The sequence below is a fragment of the Pteropus vampyrus genome, unplaced genomic scaffold (assembly GCF_000151845.1).
Source record: "Pteropus vampyrus isolate Shadow unplaced genomic scaffold, Pvam_2.0 Scaffold1, whole genome shotgun sequence".
In the NCBI taxonomy this organism is placed as follows: Eukaryota; Metazoa; Chordata; class Mammalia; order Chiroptera; family Pteropodidae; genus Pteropus; species Pteropus vampyrus.
The window spans coordinates 22004063-22022742 of record NW_011888782.1 but is presented as its reverse complement, the minus strand read 5'-3'; the positions used below and the strand labels follow the sequence as shown (position 1 = coordinate 22022742).

At 36.5% G+C, this 18680-nt stretch overlaps 1 protein-coding gene across 1 annotated transcript in view; it reads right to left on the bottom strand.

Annotated features, from left to right (window-relative positions):
- Positions 1 to 535: 535 nt before the first annotated feature.
- The window catches only part of SLC12A8 (solute carrier family 12 member 8), a 119267-nt gene continuing 101122 nt past the window's right edge, over positions 536 to 18680 (bottom strand). Inside the window, exons 11-14 of the mRNA XM_011368174.2 lie at positions 8992 to 9089; positions 8317 to 8434; positions 4236 to 4296; positions 536 to 861 (exon numbers count right to left, since the gene is read on the bottom strand). Coding sequence (XP_011366476.1) covers positions 699 to 861; positions 4236 to 4296; positions 8317 to 8434; positions 8992 to 9089 — 440 coding nt within the window. The 3' untranslated portion in view covers positions 536 to 698. The remainder of the gene's footprint in view (positions 862 to 4235; positions 4297 to 8316; positions 8435 to 8991; positions 9090 to 18680) is intronic.

Genomic DNA, 18680 nt, shown 5'->3' with positions numbered 1-18680 from the left:
ATAGCAGCACAAGATTGGAAACCATCCAAATGCCATCGTTGTGGAACCGATGAAATAAATTATAGCATATTTATACAATGAAAAATAATGAGGAAGCTGTATGTGTATTGATATGGAAGTGTCTCCAAGACAGACTTTTAAGGGATAAACAGGGTGTGGAACACATGTATAATACGCTACCTTCTGTGTATAAAAGGAACTAATAAGAATCCACATTTCTATTTGCTGGTATGTTCATAAAGAAATGCTGTTACCTATGGGGCAGGAATGGGAACTGAACAGATGGGGAACAAGGATGGGAGGGAGGCTTTTCACTATACTATGATTATATTTTAGGGTTTAGAACCATATGAGTGTATTATTTATTCAAAAATAAATAAAATAAAAATGTAAATGACCATTTATTGTGGCCCTCAGAACAAGTAATCTGGTCTGGTTCTCCATATCTGCAAGTCTTGGTGTCCATATGGAGCTCTTCAGATTGGGTGTGTGTGTCAGAGCCACAGCCATTCCAGTGTTTACCCTCCAGACCAGGATGCAGATTTCCATTGTCCAAAACAGCAGTAGAAAGACAGGACTTGAGTTTCTTGCTGAGGAGAACCAGCTCCATGAAGGTTCTGGGATTTGGGTCCACTGTGCACTGGACAGCTCCAAGAGAGGACGGTCCCGGGGTTGCCTAGTACCGAATGCTCAGTACTCTAGTAGTGAGGCATCAACTGCTCTCGACTCACAAGGGAGGAGTGGTGGTAGCGATCCCGAGTGGCAAAGTCCGCGTTCTCCTGGGTGAGCTGAGTCATCTCCATGTCAACCCTGGCCAGGGATGGTGCCAAAATTATCTGCTCTTGGGGGGATCTCAAGCTCCTTTGGTGAGAGAACACAGAGGGCAATCAGAAGGAAAGACCAAGTGCTAAACAATGAAGATGTGTCTTCTCTGGGTAGAGAAATTATTTGCGAAAACGTCATTGTGCTTATTACTGTATGCTTGTTATTGAAAATGTATTTAAAAAACATAACTGTTGAAAGATATATGTACAACAGTTAATGAACTAAAGTTTGTAAATATTTATGGGAAATAAGTATCGAAAAAATAAGGAAAGAGAGTGATATTTACCTTTTTTTAGTAGAAAGTTACAAAATTGTACAAAGATAACCTCTCAAATGGTATAATATTGGGGCTCTATAGCTTTTCTTTGCTTTCTTGTCAAATAAATAATGAAATAGAGAGACTGGGAAATTGAGAAGAGTAGAAAGAGAAATCTTCTCTTTGGTTCATTGGAAAGAAAGTTGAATGAGGAATGATTTCCAGAGCTAAGGTTGACTCAATCAGCAGCTCCGAGGCAAACTGCAAAAGCTTTTGACACCAAGTAGGCCTGCAGACAAAGCACAAGTCCCAGGATGGGTTTCATTGTCACTAAAGTGTCTATATACAGTTGGACTTGGAATAAATTGGCAAAGATAATATTAGGGATACATGAGGAAAGTGCTAGAGAGAGAAAAAAAGAAAGAAAGATCAGACTGGCAGACAGATATCCACAGAAGATGGATGTAGTCACAGCTCTGCTAGTAACCAACGTAGGGGCCTCAGGCAAAACTCTCCACCACCTTGTGCCTCTGTTTTCTCATCTTTCCTAGTCCCTGTCAGTTCCTACAGCCTATGGTAGGTCCTTACGTCATACCTTAGATATGGATTGCCTCTAAGGAATTTTACTTGAAAAGAATCATCTACTTTGCAGAGTAGCAATGTTCAATTGTTTAAATAAGGAATATATTTGATAGTTGTAAAAAAAATTTAACAAGTAGAAATATAATGTTTAAATCTGTGGTACTTGAGCAGAAAGCTTCAACTGACTCTGGCAAAATGTGCTGTTACAGAAATTCAGATCACATGACCAAGGCCTTGTAACCACTGATGAGAACATAACTGAATTAGGTCATGGTTTTCTGAGAAATGAATTAACTTCTATAAAGACTGAATCTTCAAGGAGATTAGGAAGTGAAAAAATGCCATACCAGTCAACACACAAGTATTGCTGGCAATACATTTTTTTCATTAATGCTTTTTTTTTTAAAGAGAAAACCATTGCATTCTTCTTAGTTCAGGGAAATAATATGCTTTACTTTCTAGTCTAGAGTGGCCTAAGAATTCTCACTTGGGCAGTTGCTAGGACTTCAGGAAAGAAAGTCTTTTGAAGATCAGACTAAATTTTATATGATTCTGGGGATGGTAGGTGTAACAAAGGAAGTAACCTAGCCAAATTCCTTTGCCCAAACATACTCAACTGTATTATTATTCTTTGGTTTTTAAGAGCATCTGGGGCTACAGTTGTGAAAAAACCTCAAAACTACAAAATAGAAAAAATACCTACAAATTTCTACTTTTAATTAACTTACCATTTCTTGGTTCTTTCACCCTCCTAAATAACCATCACAAAATATCACTCAGTAGCCACGGCGAGGCCAGCAAGTTTGATGTTAAGTCTTAGCCGAGGCCTCCACCACCCACTTCACAAGCCCACAGAGCTATAAATATTGTAGAATGGGTTCTATTCCAACCAAAGTATTGTCCTTTACTAATAATAATCTCTTCCTAATTCATTCTTCTTTCTACATAGTGCTACAGTGATCTCGGAGGTGAAGTTCTAAGAATTCAGAGTGCAACATAAGGAACAGTGACCTCCCATGGCCATGTGTAGGCTTTAAAACTGGAAATGCCTAAAAAATATTCCTATAAATCAAATAGGGCCAAATACTTTCAACCATACACCGTTTCCAGCTCCAGAATCTGTAGGTAGCTCCACACAGAAGCTATTTCCACTTAACCTCTGCTTTTCCTCAGGACTCGGTGGTTGGTAGGGGAAAACAGATCGACACGAGTGTTATGACCTGTCACCTAAGCTGATGCCTCAGACTGGAAGAGAGACAGAGTGGTGACCCCATCCCTCCTATAGCTCCACACAGAACATTTAGCACAGCTTCCAAGCAGATGACAGGGCTTCTCCCCCTACATACTACCCTTCTTCCCAGCCCTTTCCCTGTTGGTTTCCATAGCCCCAGCTCCCTTTTATTCATCATCCCAAGTGCTAGCACCAAGGTTTCATTTCTTGTGCAATCTCAGCAAATTAGTAGTGCTTATAAAGAACTGTCTTAAAAAGGATTCTTGAGAGGAAGCAATGAGGAGTTATCGTTTCATGGATATGGTGTTTTTGCAAAATGAAGAGTTCTGGAGATGCATGGTGGAGATGATTTGCACAATATGAATGTACTTAAAAATGGTTAAGATGATAAATTTTATGTTATGTGTATTTTATCACAATAAAAAAAATGATGAAAAGAGCATTCTGAACTTATGTCTGGGATCAAAGGGAAAGGGTCCCGTAATCCATTAGCAATGTTGGCACATGGAAGGTGGAAATATTAGCAAGTGCAACCCAGACGTTTAGAATTTCAAAAACAAACCAACGAAATGAAACCAAATAAACATTTGGTTGGGTTCTGTCTGGATTTTCCCAGCCTTCACCTTTGGCTCCTCACTGATATTGAAAGAGGGGGACTTAATTTCCCAGAGTCCTGAGGCCTTCAAAAGTGAAGAAGCTAGAGGTAAACTACAAAGGCTTTGACACCTGAAGTTGGCCTGAGGACAAAGTGGGTGGTACCAGAAGGGAGGAGGGAGGAAGAAAGAGATTAGGGCACTGGTGAAATCCTGCCTTCTCTAGGAGGATTTCTCCTGTTTCTAGGAAAGTTTGTTCTTTCCTTTCCCTGTGTATTTGAACATGGAAGTTCCATAGAAATCCTCTGTACTTTCACCAACACAGTCACATCAACTATCTCTGACTTGAGATGGAAGAATGGGAATCTTTTGGGCATTAATTTTGTGTATGATGATGCGTTAATGCTACTATGTCTTAGACTGTGAATTCACTGAGAATAGCTCCCTTGACTCATCACCCAGCAATCAGATTCCAAATAAAGACTCTGTTCATGATTTCTGAAGATAAGAAGGGGAGAGGAGAAAAGCCAGAGGAAGCTTCTGATGAGCTGAAGTAGAGAGCTGGATGGTGGGGGCGGGGGGCAGGGGGTGGCAATGAGGAGCAGAGTTTGAGTTTCCCTGAGGTTCCCAATTGTCAGGTGCCCACACCACAATTCACCCAAGCCAAGCTAGGAAGGGGATGCACTTAGCACCTCCCAGGGCCCTGGACACTCATCCGCCCTGGTCCTGGGCCCAAATTAGCACAAACCTGTAGGAGGGGATCAGAAGAGATCTCATCCATCTGAAAAAGCTGAAGTTGGAGGCTGATCCTGCAGGGAATACGTATATATAAATATGGATGAAGGCTCTACATATACATATAGAATCCTAGTTTTAATAGAATATATATCCCCCGACAGCAGCCTGCTAAGGACTTTGTACCCATATGCAGTTTCCAAAAATGTATTTCTGAACTCCAGAATCCCAAGAAAGAAACTGAATACAGTGCTATAGAGAAAAAAGCAGAAGATTTGCTAACTTCAGTCCTAGAAATTTAAAATTTTTTGATAATATTTTTTTCCGAGATTCAAACTCATGTGTTAAATACATGCTATAAAAATCCCCTCCTAGACCATACACTCTTTGAAGATAGGAAGTATGTTTTTTCACCTTATAACACTCACAGCACAACACTCCAGGTTAGATTAGTTTGCATTTTCAATAATGATACTCACACACATATACACACACATGTATAACACTATATACTCTTTGTCTAGTTATTTTCACTCAGCATCATTACTTGAGATTTATGCATGTTAGTGCATGTATCAATAGCTCATTTTTTTGACAAGTAGTATTCTATTGCATGGCTATACTACAATTTATTTATAGAATCACATGTTGTTGGATATTTGTATTGTTTCCAGTTTTGGGCCACTGCGAATTAAGCTATTGTGAATATTCATGTACGTGTCTTTGTATGACTATATGTTTTCAATCCACCCAGGTAAATATCTGGGAGTATTTTCAGTGACTAGTTTATATAGCTGGTATGTGTTTAACTTTTTATAAACTGCCAAACTGTTTTACAAAGTGATTGTATTATTTTATATTCCCACCAGCAGTATATGATAGTTGTAGTTGCTCTACATCCTTGCCAACACTTAGCATGATCAGTATTTTTAATTTGAATCCCTCGAATAGGTATGCAGTAATCTTATATTGTGATTTTAATTTGTATTTCCCAATGACTAATCATGTTGAGCATCTTTTCATGTACTTATTTGCCATCCATATATGTTCTTTGGTGAAATCTATGTAAAACATTGCCCCATTTTTTAAATCTTTTTGTTTGTTTTCTTGAGTTTTGAGAGTTTCTACATATTCTAGATACAAGTCCTTTATCAGATAAGTGATTTGCAAATATTATCTCACGGTCTATGGCTTGCCTTCGCATTCCTTTACCTGTGTGTTTGGAAGATCAGAGTCCTTCATTTTGATGAAACCCAGTTTATCAACTGTTTTCCTTCCTTTGGTGGTGCATCTAAAAAAATCTTTGCTCCTTTCAGTCGCAAAGGTTTTTATTCCTATATTTCCTTTTAGAAATTTATAGTTTTAGATTTTACATTTAGTTCTAGGATCCGTTTTGAGTTATTTTGACATTGTATGATATGTGGAAGTTTATTTTTTGCACATGGATTTCCAGTTGTTCCAGCACCATTTGTTGAAAAGACTATTTTTTCTTCCACTGAACGGCCTTTGCATCTTGTTTGAAAATCAACTGACCATAAATGTGTAGGCCGATTTCTGGACTCTCTACTCTGTCTGTTGATGTATTTGTCTATCTTGATTCCAATACCACACTGTCTTGATTATTTTAGCTTTATAATCAGCCTTGTGTAAGTACTTCAACTTTGTTCTTCTTTAACAAAGTTAGTTGGGCTATTCTAGGTCCTTAGCATTTTCACATAAATGTTTTAGAATCTGCTTGCTAATTTCCATAAAAATGCAGCTGAGATTTTGATGAGGATTATATTGAATTTTTGTGGATAATTGACATCATAAGATTACTGATCTTCTAGTTCGTGAAAACAGTGTATCTCTTCATTTATTTCTTTAATTTCCTTTTTAATTTTTTCTAAGAAATGTTTTATAGTTTTCCTCTTCTAGTCTGTAAATATGATATATTACATTGAATGTTTTAAAATGTTAAACCAACCCTGAATTCCTGAGATAAACCACTTGGTTATGATATATTGTCCTTTTTATATTTTTGTAATTTTTAGTTCAATTTGTTAAAATTTTGTTACAGATTTTTGCACCTATGCTCTTGAGAGGTATTGGTGTGTTGTTTTCTGAAGAGTTTGTATAGAATTAATATTCTTCATTTCTTAATATTCTTCATTTCTTAAATGTTCGATAGGTTTCATTAATGAAGCCATCTGGACCTAGTTTTCTTTGTGAGGTTTTTAATAACAAGTTTAATTTCTTTAATAGATGAACTAATACTTTATATTTCTTCTGGATGATTTTTCATAGATTGTATCATTCAAGGAATTTGTCCAATTTATCTAAGTTGTCATATTTATTGGCATAAAGCTTTTTAAAATAGTCATTTATTTTCTTTTCAGAATCTATAGACTCCCTAGTAATGTCATCTCTCTTACTCTTGGTATTCATCATTTTTGTCTTCTCTCCTTTTATTCTGATCAGTCTGCCTAGATGTTAGTCAATTTTATTGATATCACACAACCACCTTTTTATTTCATTGACATTCTCTATTTTTTCTATTTAATACTTTATTGATATCTACTTTGACCTTTATTGCTTCCTTGTTTGGGTTTTTGTTTTTTGGGTTTTTTTAGTTTAATTTGCTCTTCTTTCCGTAAGTTGGAAGCTGGGGTCACTGGTTTGCAACCTCTTTTCTTTTCTAATATAAGCAGTTGATGTTATAAAGTTCTAAATACTCAATTAGTTGCATCCCACAATTTTGATGTTATATTTTTATTTTCATTCAGTTCAAAATACTTTGAATTTCACTTTTTATTTATTCTCTGAACCATGAATTATTTAGTTTATTTAGTTGATTTAACATTCTTCAGTGTTCTTAGTCATTTAGATTATTTAGTGTTCTTTAGTTTCTAAACTAAATCTGGTGATTTTCCACATATCTTTCTAATTCATTTCTAATTTACTTCCTTTTTGGTCAGAGAACATATTTTGTTTTTGAATTGATATAAATACATTAAATTTATTGAGACTTTTTTATGTCCTTGAAAATGGTCTATCTGTTGTTTCATGTATACTTGAAAAGAATGTATATTCTGCTGCTATTAGTAGAATGTTCTATAAACATCAACTTCACGAAATTTGTTAATATTATTTAAGTCTCTAAAGCCTAATTTTGTCTACTTGTTTTATCAATTATTGAGAGAGGTGTTGAAATCTCTGACTATAATTATGAATGTTTCTATTTCTTGTTGCAGCTCAATCAGGTTTTTCTTTATGTATTTCAAATCTCCATTTTTAAATGCATAAATTTCAAGGTTTATTATGTCTTCTTGATGATTTTTTTCTCTTTAACTATATAAAATGGCCCTCTTTATCCCTGGTGATATTATTTTCTCTGAAATCCACTTTATCCGATGTTATCATGTTATATCATGTTATTATGATATATATTTTTCCACCCTTTTACCTTTAACTCACTTATGTCTTTATATTTAAAGTAGGTTACTTGTAGGCAGCATATAGTAGCATCATTTTTTAATTCAATCTGACAATGTCACTTAATTGGGAATATTTAGACCATTTATATTTAGTGTGACTACTGATATGGCTGGGTTTATATAAACCACCTTACTATATTTATTTTTTTGTTTGCCCCATATGTCCTTTATTATTGTTTCCTCTTTTCCTGCTTTATTTTGATTTGAACGTTTTTAAATTCAAATCTCCTTTATTGTCTTATTAGCTATAACTCTTTGTGGTATTATTTTAGTGGTTGCTCTAGGGTTTGTAGTACACATTTTAAACTTATTACAGTTTACCTTTAAGTGATATTATTTTGCATATATAATAGTATATTTCCATTTCTTCCCTCCTGGCCCTTGTGCTAGCATTGTAGTTAATTTTACTTCTATATGTCTTATAAATCTCACAAGTTGTTATTTCTTTATTTGTTATAATTTATGTGTATATCATATTTTTCCTCCTAGACTGTAAGCTATTTGAAAATGGGATTCATATCTGAGTCAGTGTTGGCATTTACTAGGTTCTCGAAACATGTTTCTTCAAGGAATGCTAAAAAAGAAGGGAGGTGGTGGCAAAACGGCTCTGCGGCTTACCAAGATGAAGCCCTGGACTAGTCCGACCGATGTAAAAATACACAAGGGCAGCAATACCTAGGTTAACCAGGGTATAGACCCACTGGATCACAAACATGATGAGAAGGGACCCAATAGCCTGTGGAAACAGAGTAGGAAGAGTAAGTCGCCTAATCATTTATCATGTGGTAAGTAAGCCACAGGGCTAAGACCTTAAGAAACAATAGTCCTTCTCATTAACCTCTGATCACCGTAAAAGTCTGAATAATTGAAATTTACTCATTTCAAAAAACCTCACTTAAACAGATATTTGAGAAGACACCCTCCTGAAAATACCCTCTAATCAAAACTATCAATAAATAGATATTCTATCTTACCTCCTTGTTCTACTCCTCCCTGAAAGAAACAATTAGAGTGAAATTAGGTAATTTGGTATACCTACGAATTTAATGATCCAGAGATTATCAGAGATGTTTATTTATTTTACAGTAAACCACTGATCAAAATAAGTGCTGCATTTAATGTAATGTTTCCATATGTAGGCTCATCTGAATTCTAATAGAACAAGTAATTAAATCTCATTGCTCCTGGTTGAGACTTTCCTCTTGCCTCCCCTCCACCCCAACTCTGAGACCACATATGTCTCCACCTGAATTATGTCTCAAGGATAATTGAGATCAAAATGAAATTACTCACCCCCAACAGGGAGACCCAGGGGTTGCACATGCGGGCATAGAAAGAAGCAGGTCTCCTCTGGATATCTTGTTCATGGAGCCTAGACTTTAGGAAGAAATCTAAAAAATAAATAAGCCAAATCCTTGGTTACCAATTTGTAACCAACTCCTCTTCTGTTTTTATGAGCAAATACCTATGAACTCCTCTTCTCCAATTTTGTGACCCAGCCTAAGAGACAATTCCGCTTACGTCAACCATCAACTCCCTTGTGGTTTCAGTCTACTCATTCTCTTACTCTCTGATGTAACAAGTTTACAACCTCTCCTCTCAAAGGAGAGCTTTCATATCCTCTCATTACCAAATTTACCAACCCACTTCCATCTGAACTACTCTTCCCAAAGTTGCCAATAATTTGATCTCTTCAAATTCGATGATAAACTACCAGTCCTCATCCCATTTGGCCTTTCAGATAGCATCTGACACACGTGATCACTTCCAGCTTGCAGAAACACTTTTTTCTCGTGGTTTCTAGGATGCCTCACTCTCCTAGTTTTCTTCCTATCTCACCACCCAGTTTTTCTCAGTCTCTTTTGCTGGCTTACCTCCACCTTCCAACCCCAAAATATGGGAGTATCCCCACATTCATTCATTCCTCAGCACTCTTTTTTATTCCCCCATGTATACTCATTCCTAGGAGATCTCATCCAGTCCCATGGCTTTAAATATTATCCTTGTACTGAGGATCTCAAGTTTACACCATTCTTGACCTCTCCCTTAAACTGAGGTTTTGACTATCTAGTTGTCATCTCAATATCTCTTTACATGACTAATAAGCACCTCAAAACTTAACATAGCTAAAGCAGAAATCTAGTCCCTCCCAGTTTTCTCTACCTGAATAAATGACACCACTGTTCACTCAAATATCTAAGATTCATCCTTGACTCCTCTCTTTTCCTCACACCTATATCTATCTATTCCATCACTAAATCCTGTTGATTCTACCATCAAAATATATTCAGAATATGACCACTCCTTACCAGCCTCATTGCTCCCATCCTAGTCCAAGCCACTGATTTACCGCAGCGCTCCTATAGTAGAGCCACGGCTAGAGGCTCTCTTGCAGTTAGGTGTGGCCATGTGACTAAGTTCTCACCAATAGAATGTGAACAGAAATGGTGAGTGCCTCTTCTGTACCAAAGTCTTTGAGAGAGTAGGTGTGTCTCTTCTCCATGCCTGAATTTTGAACGTTGTAAGTTTATCTTGACTTTGCGAATGACAAGTTCTCAGGGAATACTAAAGTCATAAGAATGGAGGGAGCCCGAGCCCCCGAATCAATGCATGGAGAAGAAGTTCCCATTGATCTGGAACATCCTTCCTTGACTGCTAGTGCATGTAAGAAATAAACTTCCATTGTGTTTGAGCCACTACATATTTGGTTATTTCTTATAGCAGTTTACCCTACCTTAATTAATATACCTCCAAAAGGGCTTTGGCTCCTTCTCTTACCTCTACATAATACATTCCTCACAAAGCCAGTAATCTTCTTAAAGCCTAAATCTGATCATGTCCCAGCCCTAGCTAGAACCTTCAGTGGCCTTCTATCATAGTCACCATAGCCTGCAAGGCCCTACATGGCACTGGCCTCTGCTTTCTTCACTGTTCACCTCCTACCTCTCTCTCCCTGGCTCACTCCTCTACAGTCACTGCTGGACTTCTGCTCTTCTTGGAATCTGCAAATTCAAGTCCCACTTACACCTGTATATATGCCATTTCCTCTGCCTGGAACTCTTTTCTCACATCTCTGCATGGCTCACTATATAATTCAGTTCTTCATTAAAATATCCTCTTCTCAGAGAGATCTTTTCTGACAAATCTATATGAAACAGTACTCTCTCCATACCCTAGTCTCTCTCTATCCTGTCACCCTACTTTGTTATTCATCATAGTACTTATCTCTTACTGACATTATAGTGTATATTTGTTAGCTTGTTTGTTATAATTTCCCCTACTAGAATGCAAGCTCAATGACAGCAGAGATCTTTTATACCTATTCAGCATGTTCCCCCAGCACCTAGAACAGTGCTTAGAATGTAGTAAATGTTCTATACATGTGGTTAAATGAATGGACAAACCATTCTAGCCCTCAGAAAAGTCTTCACCCTCTCAACATCTATCTTCTTTCATCAAGTGCTGCCAACTATTATACTTATCTTTTATATTTCCATACCTTGAAGGCAAAGACGGTCTTTTATATCTCTAAATATCAAATCTAAACATTTAGAAGTTTGTGTATGGGAAGTATTCAATAAATGTCTCCTTATTACTGTGGATTAAAATAAACTCTGTCAAGGTTTATGATTGATTTGAATTGAAGGCTCTATTACTTTTTTTTTTTAAAGAAGGAATACTGTTATGATTCCATTAATTAAATTGTTTAATTTTTACATGCTCAATGCATGATTCATCTTTTCGATCAAATATAGTTGCACCCTTAACTATTAAGAAGGAATACTGTTGGTTAAAGATTTAGATTTTTTGCCTCTCTGAGATTTGTCAAATGTTAAGCTCATCCTTTCACATTTGATCTTGATCTTGCTCAACTTCAATTACACTTCAAGGGAACTGTGTAGTGAGTGTGTGTATTTTCTGAGGAACTTGGGATAAAGTCGTTAGGAAGAGATGTGTCCTTCAAGCAAACACAATGCAGTTTTATATGTCAGCAATGTGAGGGAGAATTCATGATGGATGCTCAATGACTTTGAATAAGTATGACAATATAGGCAGACAATATGGTTTCAAAACCTTTCCAAATGACTAACGGAATTTTTTTCTCTTGTCAAGGATTTTACTGGAAGAAAAATGTTTTATAGATTACTGGTGAAAGAGGACAGTTTCTCACATTAGAAATTCTAAAGTAATGACCAAGAAGCAACTTTATTTTCCAAGTCTTAGTTGCAAAACGAACAAATGAGGAAACAAAACCACATATCAGGCATGTTAAAAATATCAACTATAATAAACATAATGCATAATATTAAATTGTTCTTTGAAATATAATGGTATGTCTAACAAATTCTATATTCACAAAGCCCATGTAGATATAATCACTTTAAGCATGAAGGATGAAAACAATTGTGTCAATTTTAAAAATCATAAACTTAACAAATTTTATAGAAATTACTTAAAATAAATATTAAACCATCTGCAAATGCATTCCATCTTTATCAAAATACATAAACACACAGTTTTAGTTGTGACGTACAAACTGAGAATGTGCATCGATAGTCCACAAAGGATCACGTTTCAAGTTTATGTGGTCTTTTATTATGCTGATAATGCAATTCTTTTAACTGCTTTCCAAATGCTGTACATTTATTTCTAACTTGATTATACAGTTCCCCCAAAAAGATTTACTAAGTCAAGGCACTTTTATATTTCTTGTTACATCTTGAAAGATCATTATCCAGAAAGAATGAGCCAGAGGGACTTTTAGCTATGGCATGTGAAAAGGTCAGTGAATCCTTTCCGCAAGAAATAAGTGTACGGCTAGACAAAATAATCAAAACCAATCACTCAGGGCTCCAGAAATTTACCAAATGGGAACAACAAATTAAGAAGTGTTTCTTTTCAAAAACTGTTGAAGCTGAGGGTAAGAACAGTAAGAGTCTATGGCCTTTTTGCCTGGGCTGCTCCCATCCCCACCCTAGTTCTTACCAGCATAGAGCTGGTCACACACCAGAAGTCTTGCTGTCGGAGGGGGCAAATTTGTTGGTTATGCCTTTATAAGCTAAATGTGATGTGCACAGTAGAAAACTGAATGGGGACAATCCTCAGTTTTGCTAGCCTAAGGTTGTGGACCCACCTAGGGGGAGCAGCGGATCAGCCAGAAATTTAATCGGAAGATCCTTGAAATGAGAGAGGCATAGAAGAACTATAGCTTCTCGAATTTCCCTGGCTGACTGGAAAACTATGCCCATGCCTGGGGAGACCCAAGAGAGACTGGGGAGACTGGAGAACTAGCTGCAACTTTGACTGTTTTTCTCAACCCACACACAGATCCACTGGAAGGGGGTGGAAGCCTTATGGGCTATGAAGCCAGACTAAAAATTAAAAATAAGAATAAAAACTGAGTAAAGACATCAGGAGCTACAAACCACAGGGGAAACTGATTCCACAGTTCAAATACAGCAATTTCCTAAAACAAACTAATAAAAACTCATAAACATACATCAGAATTAGGAGTTACCACAATATGTTATCTAAATTGTCCAGTTTTCAACCAAAAATTACAAGACATGCAAAGAAATAGGAAATCGTGACCTATGCTTGGGGAAAAAGGCAATCAAAAGAAACTGACTCAGAATGGGCCAACGTGTTGAGTTTAGCAGACAAAGACTCAAAGCAGCTAGTATAATAAATATGTTCAAAGAATTAAATAAAAACACAATGTGAGTGACTTAAGCAAAATATGACAATGACTTTCAAAATAGGGAATATCAATAGAGACAAACTATAAAAAAGAACCAGATGAAAATTCTAGAGTTGAGATGGCAGAAGAAAGAATCAAAGAACCTAAGGATAGATCAATAGAAATTATCCAGACTGAAGAACAGAGAGGAATAGGTGGAAGAAAAAGAAACTGAGCCTCAGAGACCTGGAAACAATGTCAAGTGTACCAATTAGTATGTAATATGAGTCCCATAAGGACAGGAAAGAGCAGAAAAAAATATTTGAAAAAATAATGGCTAAAACCTTGTAAATTTGATGAAAATCTTTTATCAACAGATCCAGAAGGAATGAATTCATTGACATTGCTTCCAGCAATATGTACATATACCTGATTACCAAAGACATACTACTCTTTATTTAAATTTTTGACAGCTTAATAGATACACAATGATATCTTAAAGGTGGTTTAATTTGTGTTCATTTAATTAATACCATGACCTAGTTCATAAAACATACCGACAGCAAGCAGTATACACTTTGTGTATGGTTAAGAACACTGGTGCTAAAGTGAGACAGACTTGAGTTTAAATTTTAGTTGGTTCATATCTTGAGCAAGTGTTGAACTTCTCTAAGCCTCTGTAAAAAGATGTGTAATGCTGAGCTTAGATGAGCTAATCTGTGTAAGTCCTCTCATTGTCAAGGGACATAATCTGTGTTAAGGAACATGCACAATAAATGCAGGATATTTTTAGCTACTAACAATATTTAACATTTAACAATAAAAGTTAGTTTATTGAGTGGACAGTGAATGAGTCTGAGCATTGATTTTTTGAAATGAAAACTGCATATTTATCTCTTTTGACCTCTCTTTAATAGAATCAGGATTTCGACCTTCATGTTTTTAAAAATAATATGCTTTGGAAGGTATGCTTTTATCAGTTGTGTTTGTCAGAATAATTGTTTCCTTCTGTGACACTGTGTTGTGTAAATGGTTTTATTCCTATTTAATCAGATCCTTTTTATCTCTCATGATGTCTTCAATAGTTGGAAATATTTCTCTTGCACAGCTGTTATAAATAAGGAATTCATGGCTATATAAGGCATAAAATATAGTCCCAAGTTAATTTTTTGGATCCATTTGCTCTCAACAATATTTATTCAATGGTGATTTGATTCTTATTTTTTTATGGCATATGGTGTGTCACACGTTAGGTTCTTATAATAGTTTAACACTCTCTATTCTACTTTACTGATCAATGTTTCAATAATTTTAGCCAATAGTTGTTTAAATGTTCATCATTTTAACTAGCCTTTATTGAATGTTTGTTTTGTGCCATGTGCTGTGTGAGAATAATACTGTGATGGATTCAAGGTGGAAAGAGAATTTGTGATTAAAGGAAGCTCACAGTCTGGAGGAAAGGAATAAAACTAATATTTCTTTTCCTTAAGACAGATGAATAGGCCTGAAGACAAATGCATAAACATATGTAATCCAAATGTATAAAACAATGTGATATTTATCTATACTACTTATATGAATCAAATGTTGTGCTTGCACAGCAAGGAAATTGGAATTCTTCTCAGAGGGGGCGAAAATGGGTCTGAATAGTCAGACAGAGTTTAACTCAAAAGTCAGAGTTTTCCAGATGGAAAAGTGGGGAGATGAAGCAATTAGAGAAGGCAGAAGAGCATATGCAAATACAGGAAGGAATAAAAAAGATGGTGTGTTTCGTCTGGGTGTAGCTGGAACATACAGTGTATGGGTTGTCATGAGAAAAGTGGCCTGAAGATAGGTCAGAACAGGATTGTAAAGAACCTTGCAGATCACACCAAGGATCTTGAACTTTAGAGAGACGGCATTAGATTTCAGTGAAGGTTTCCAAGGAAGAGAGACATGATAAGAATTTTATTTTAGAAAGATCATTCAGTAGATAATGAGAAGGAGAAAAAGGATGTGGGGAAATCTGGAGGCAGGAGACTAGTCTGAAGATTTAACAAGTCTAGTTGCTAGATGATGAGAGTCTACACCAAGATGAAGGCAGCAAGGGAGTGGTCAATAGCTATGACATTTCTAAGATTAGGCAAGTGGGTGGGTGGTGACAACTTCATTGATTAAATATGACAAACTGACCAGATGTCTCTCCTGAAAAGACACTGAGAAGACATAAAAGGAATTAAATAGGTATAAACCCACAAACACCAGGAGAATGAGAGGGGAAAGATAAAAATAAGTCTTGGAAGATGGAAAGGTGACAGAGTAGTAGTAACAGACTGAGCAGAGTAGAGGAGGATGAACTCTAGGGCCTACAGAGAGGGTGCTGGCAAGCAGCAGCCCAGTGTACCCGTACACTCCAGCAAAGTTCAAGACCAGGAAGTACCATGTCCCTAGGAAGCCAAAGTACAGGGAGTTGGTTGCAAAACTGTCTATGAAACAGTTGGACACCAAGATGCTTTCTTCTGCCCATGCAGCTAGGTAACAATTCATTCTCTGCCTGAGCCCCTCCCCAAGTGGGGGGGCGCGTTTCTCTAAAGAAGTCAAACCAGAGAGTGCCCAGGCTTGGGACAGCAGGGACAGCAAAGAGTGGGGGAATAGAGCTAGAAACTGGGGAATTGAATGAAAGTCTATATCCTAAATGCTGGGATGCCTCCATTATCTTACCCTGCTCCTTCAATGCAAGAGCCATCTGGGTGACCCCCATGCTAGAGATTAAAAGACTCTTCTGTGGACAAACTGAAGAGCCCCAGAGGAAAACCTCGAGGTAGTCACTTTGGGGGGGGCCTCTGTGAAGAAGCTAGCTTACACTCTAATAATCCTGCAGTGAGGTACCCCGATGAACAAGCTCTGCCCAGTTTATAGGTCTTCTAAACAGGGTTTTAGAACTTCACTTCTAAGTGCGAAAAGAAATCGAAAGAGGGAGAGAGGGACTAAGCCAGAGAGAAGAGAATCTAGAGAACACAGGACAGTAAAAGGAGCAGAAAACTTCAAAAGGAGAACAAGTAATATTACCAGAAAGATAAGATAAGCCATTGTACCCAGAAAACAAGAATGAGATGATGTTAAAATTAAAAAAAAAAAAAAAAAAAAAAGGACAAGGACAAATTAGGTTATAATCAACAGCTCTTGGAAATTAAAAACAGAGTAATTATGGCATAGAGTGATTGTTGCTATCCAATCTCCTTAGGGGGAAAAAAAAACTACACGATTTTATGTGAAGCAGCAATATGGCCAGCTAAAAAGACATCCACCTGTGAAAATAGCTGGAAAGGTTAGAGAATCAAGTTCAGGGCTATGTAGCCAAAATTAGATGTCAAAGCAGTTTAGTGTGCACACCACTGCTGCAGGCACCAAAGTCTACACAGTGCAGCCTGCCTATTGAGCCTGAAAGCCCGGACATTGGAACCAGGAATTTAGTCATCCTGCGACTACCATCATGCTTCTAGAGAGTTCTTCAATGTCTCCATTTCTTTGGATTTCCAGTTCCCACTTCCAAGTATAAGGAGGGCTTATCTGATTAACAGAGCCTTGGTCTTGTGCCCGAACTCTGGCTGCAGTAGAGGCTAGAAATTTTTGTTTCGAGTGTGAAAGGCTTGCTTTGCCTCCCACCAGGACTCATAACATTGGAAATTCTTCAAACATAGGGAGGTCACTCAATGCTGGGTAGGCAAAAAAAGAAAAACAGGCAAAAGTCTACTATAATATTGTATCCAAGAAATCTTTTCTCTAGATCCAACACAAAAGTATGATAAAGAGAGGAATTCCAGGACAACAGCCTTGTAGCGGGCCTGAACAACAGTCTAAAGTGGAACAGGATGAGAACCACAGACATAATAGATTTCTGAAGATCTTGAGCATTTGGAAAGTAACGTTGAGAGGTGTTTGACATATCTGCTGGAAAATTTAGAGGGGAAAAAATGACAAAAACCAAGCAAATAAAAAACCAAGGCAATTATTAACTCCAGGAAACAGAAAAAGCTGGACAAAAAAAAGAAAAAGTAATCATAGTATAATAGAGGGCTCAGAGTTAAGCAATGTTCACTTAATCATGATAATAAGAATATCAGCTATTAAGTTAATCAATAACCGTGATATAATTATACTGGGGACACTGAATGAGAAGTCAAAGTGGCATAAATGAATTCAATCTTCACTTACCATACATAATAGGAAGTGAAGAGATATCTGACTGATATATCAAGAAGTAGTAATACAACTATATTATTTAGTAACAGTAAGGTTAAGAGAAGAAGCAACATTTTGGTTGAAAGTAGGGTTTTCTAGGGGTGGAGGGTGGAGGAGGATAAAAAGGACAGTATAGAAGAGTAGGAACTACTATTTTTGATTATGTGACTTTTAATTCTACTTGGCTTATTAAACTGTACACTTATTGTTTTGATAAAAATAATTTTTAAAAATTTTAAATGTTCCTATCATTAAAAACTTCCCACCAATTTGGAGGTAAAGAAGGAAAAGCAGGTATGTGGGAGAATGTAAAGCATTTATTTTGAGACATCTTCCATGTTCCTCTGTTTTCTCCTCTTTTCTCTCTTGTCTGTATAGAATTCAAAGGGCAGGATAATGTAGAAGTAAGTACTGGGCTTCATATACAGGCAGACCTGGCAGCTGTGCAAAGTATCAGCTCTGAAATTTCTCTGTAATTTCATTGGGCCTCAGGGTCCTCATTGGAAAAAGGAAAATTCTAATATCTATTATATTACATGATATAACATATGTAAAGTACTTAAAATATAGAAGACTCTCAAAAATTATGGGTTCTCTCTCAGAATTTCTTAGCCCCTGTAAGACTCTTATTGAGAGTCTCTCTCTCTATCTCTTTGTTTATAGATCTGAGAAAGCAAAGAAAAACTGTGTTCTTTTAGCTACCTTCTCTCCATCCGCTCTTTCCTAGTTTTAAAGATTCATCTTCCACAAACAAAACATAGTGATTTCTTGTCAGGCAGTTTGTCACAACACATTTCCACTTCTCTTAAAAATAGAAATTGTTTTCATTCTTTTGGCATTATACTTCTGCTGATTTTTAAGTAAAATGAAATTAATAATCAATTATTAGCCATGGCTCCCACATACAGGAGTAGACAGAAATTTCTGTTTAAAATCAACTATCTATAACAGTGTAGAATTACAAATTCAACTGATATCTGGATATAAATTTTAAAATAAATGTCAAACAAAAAATTAATGAGAATTTTAAAACCAGCTATAAAGTCAACTGGCTAAGGACTTGAAAGAGGGTTTTGATAAC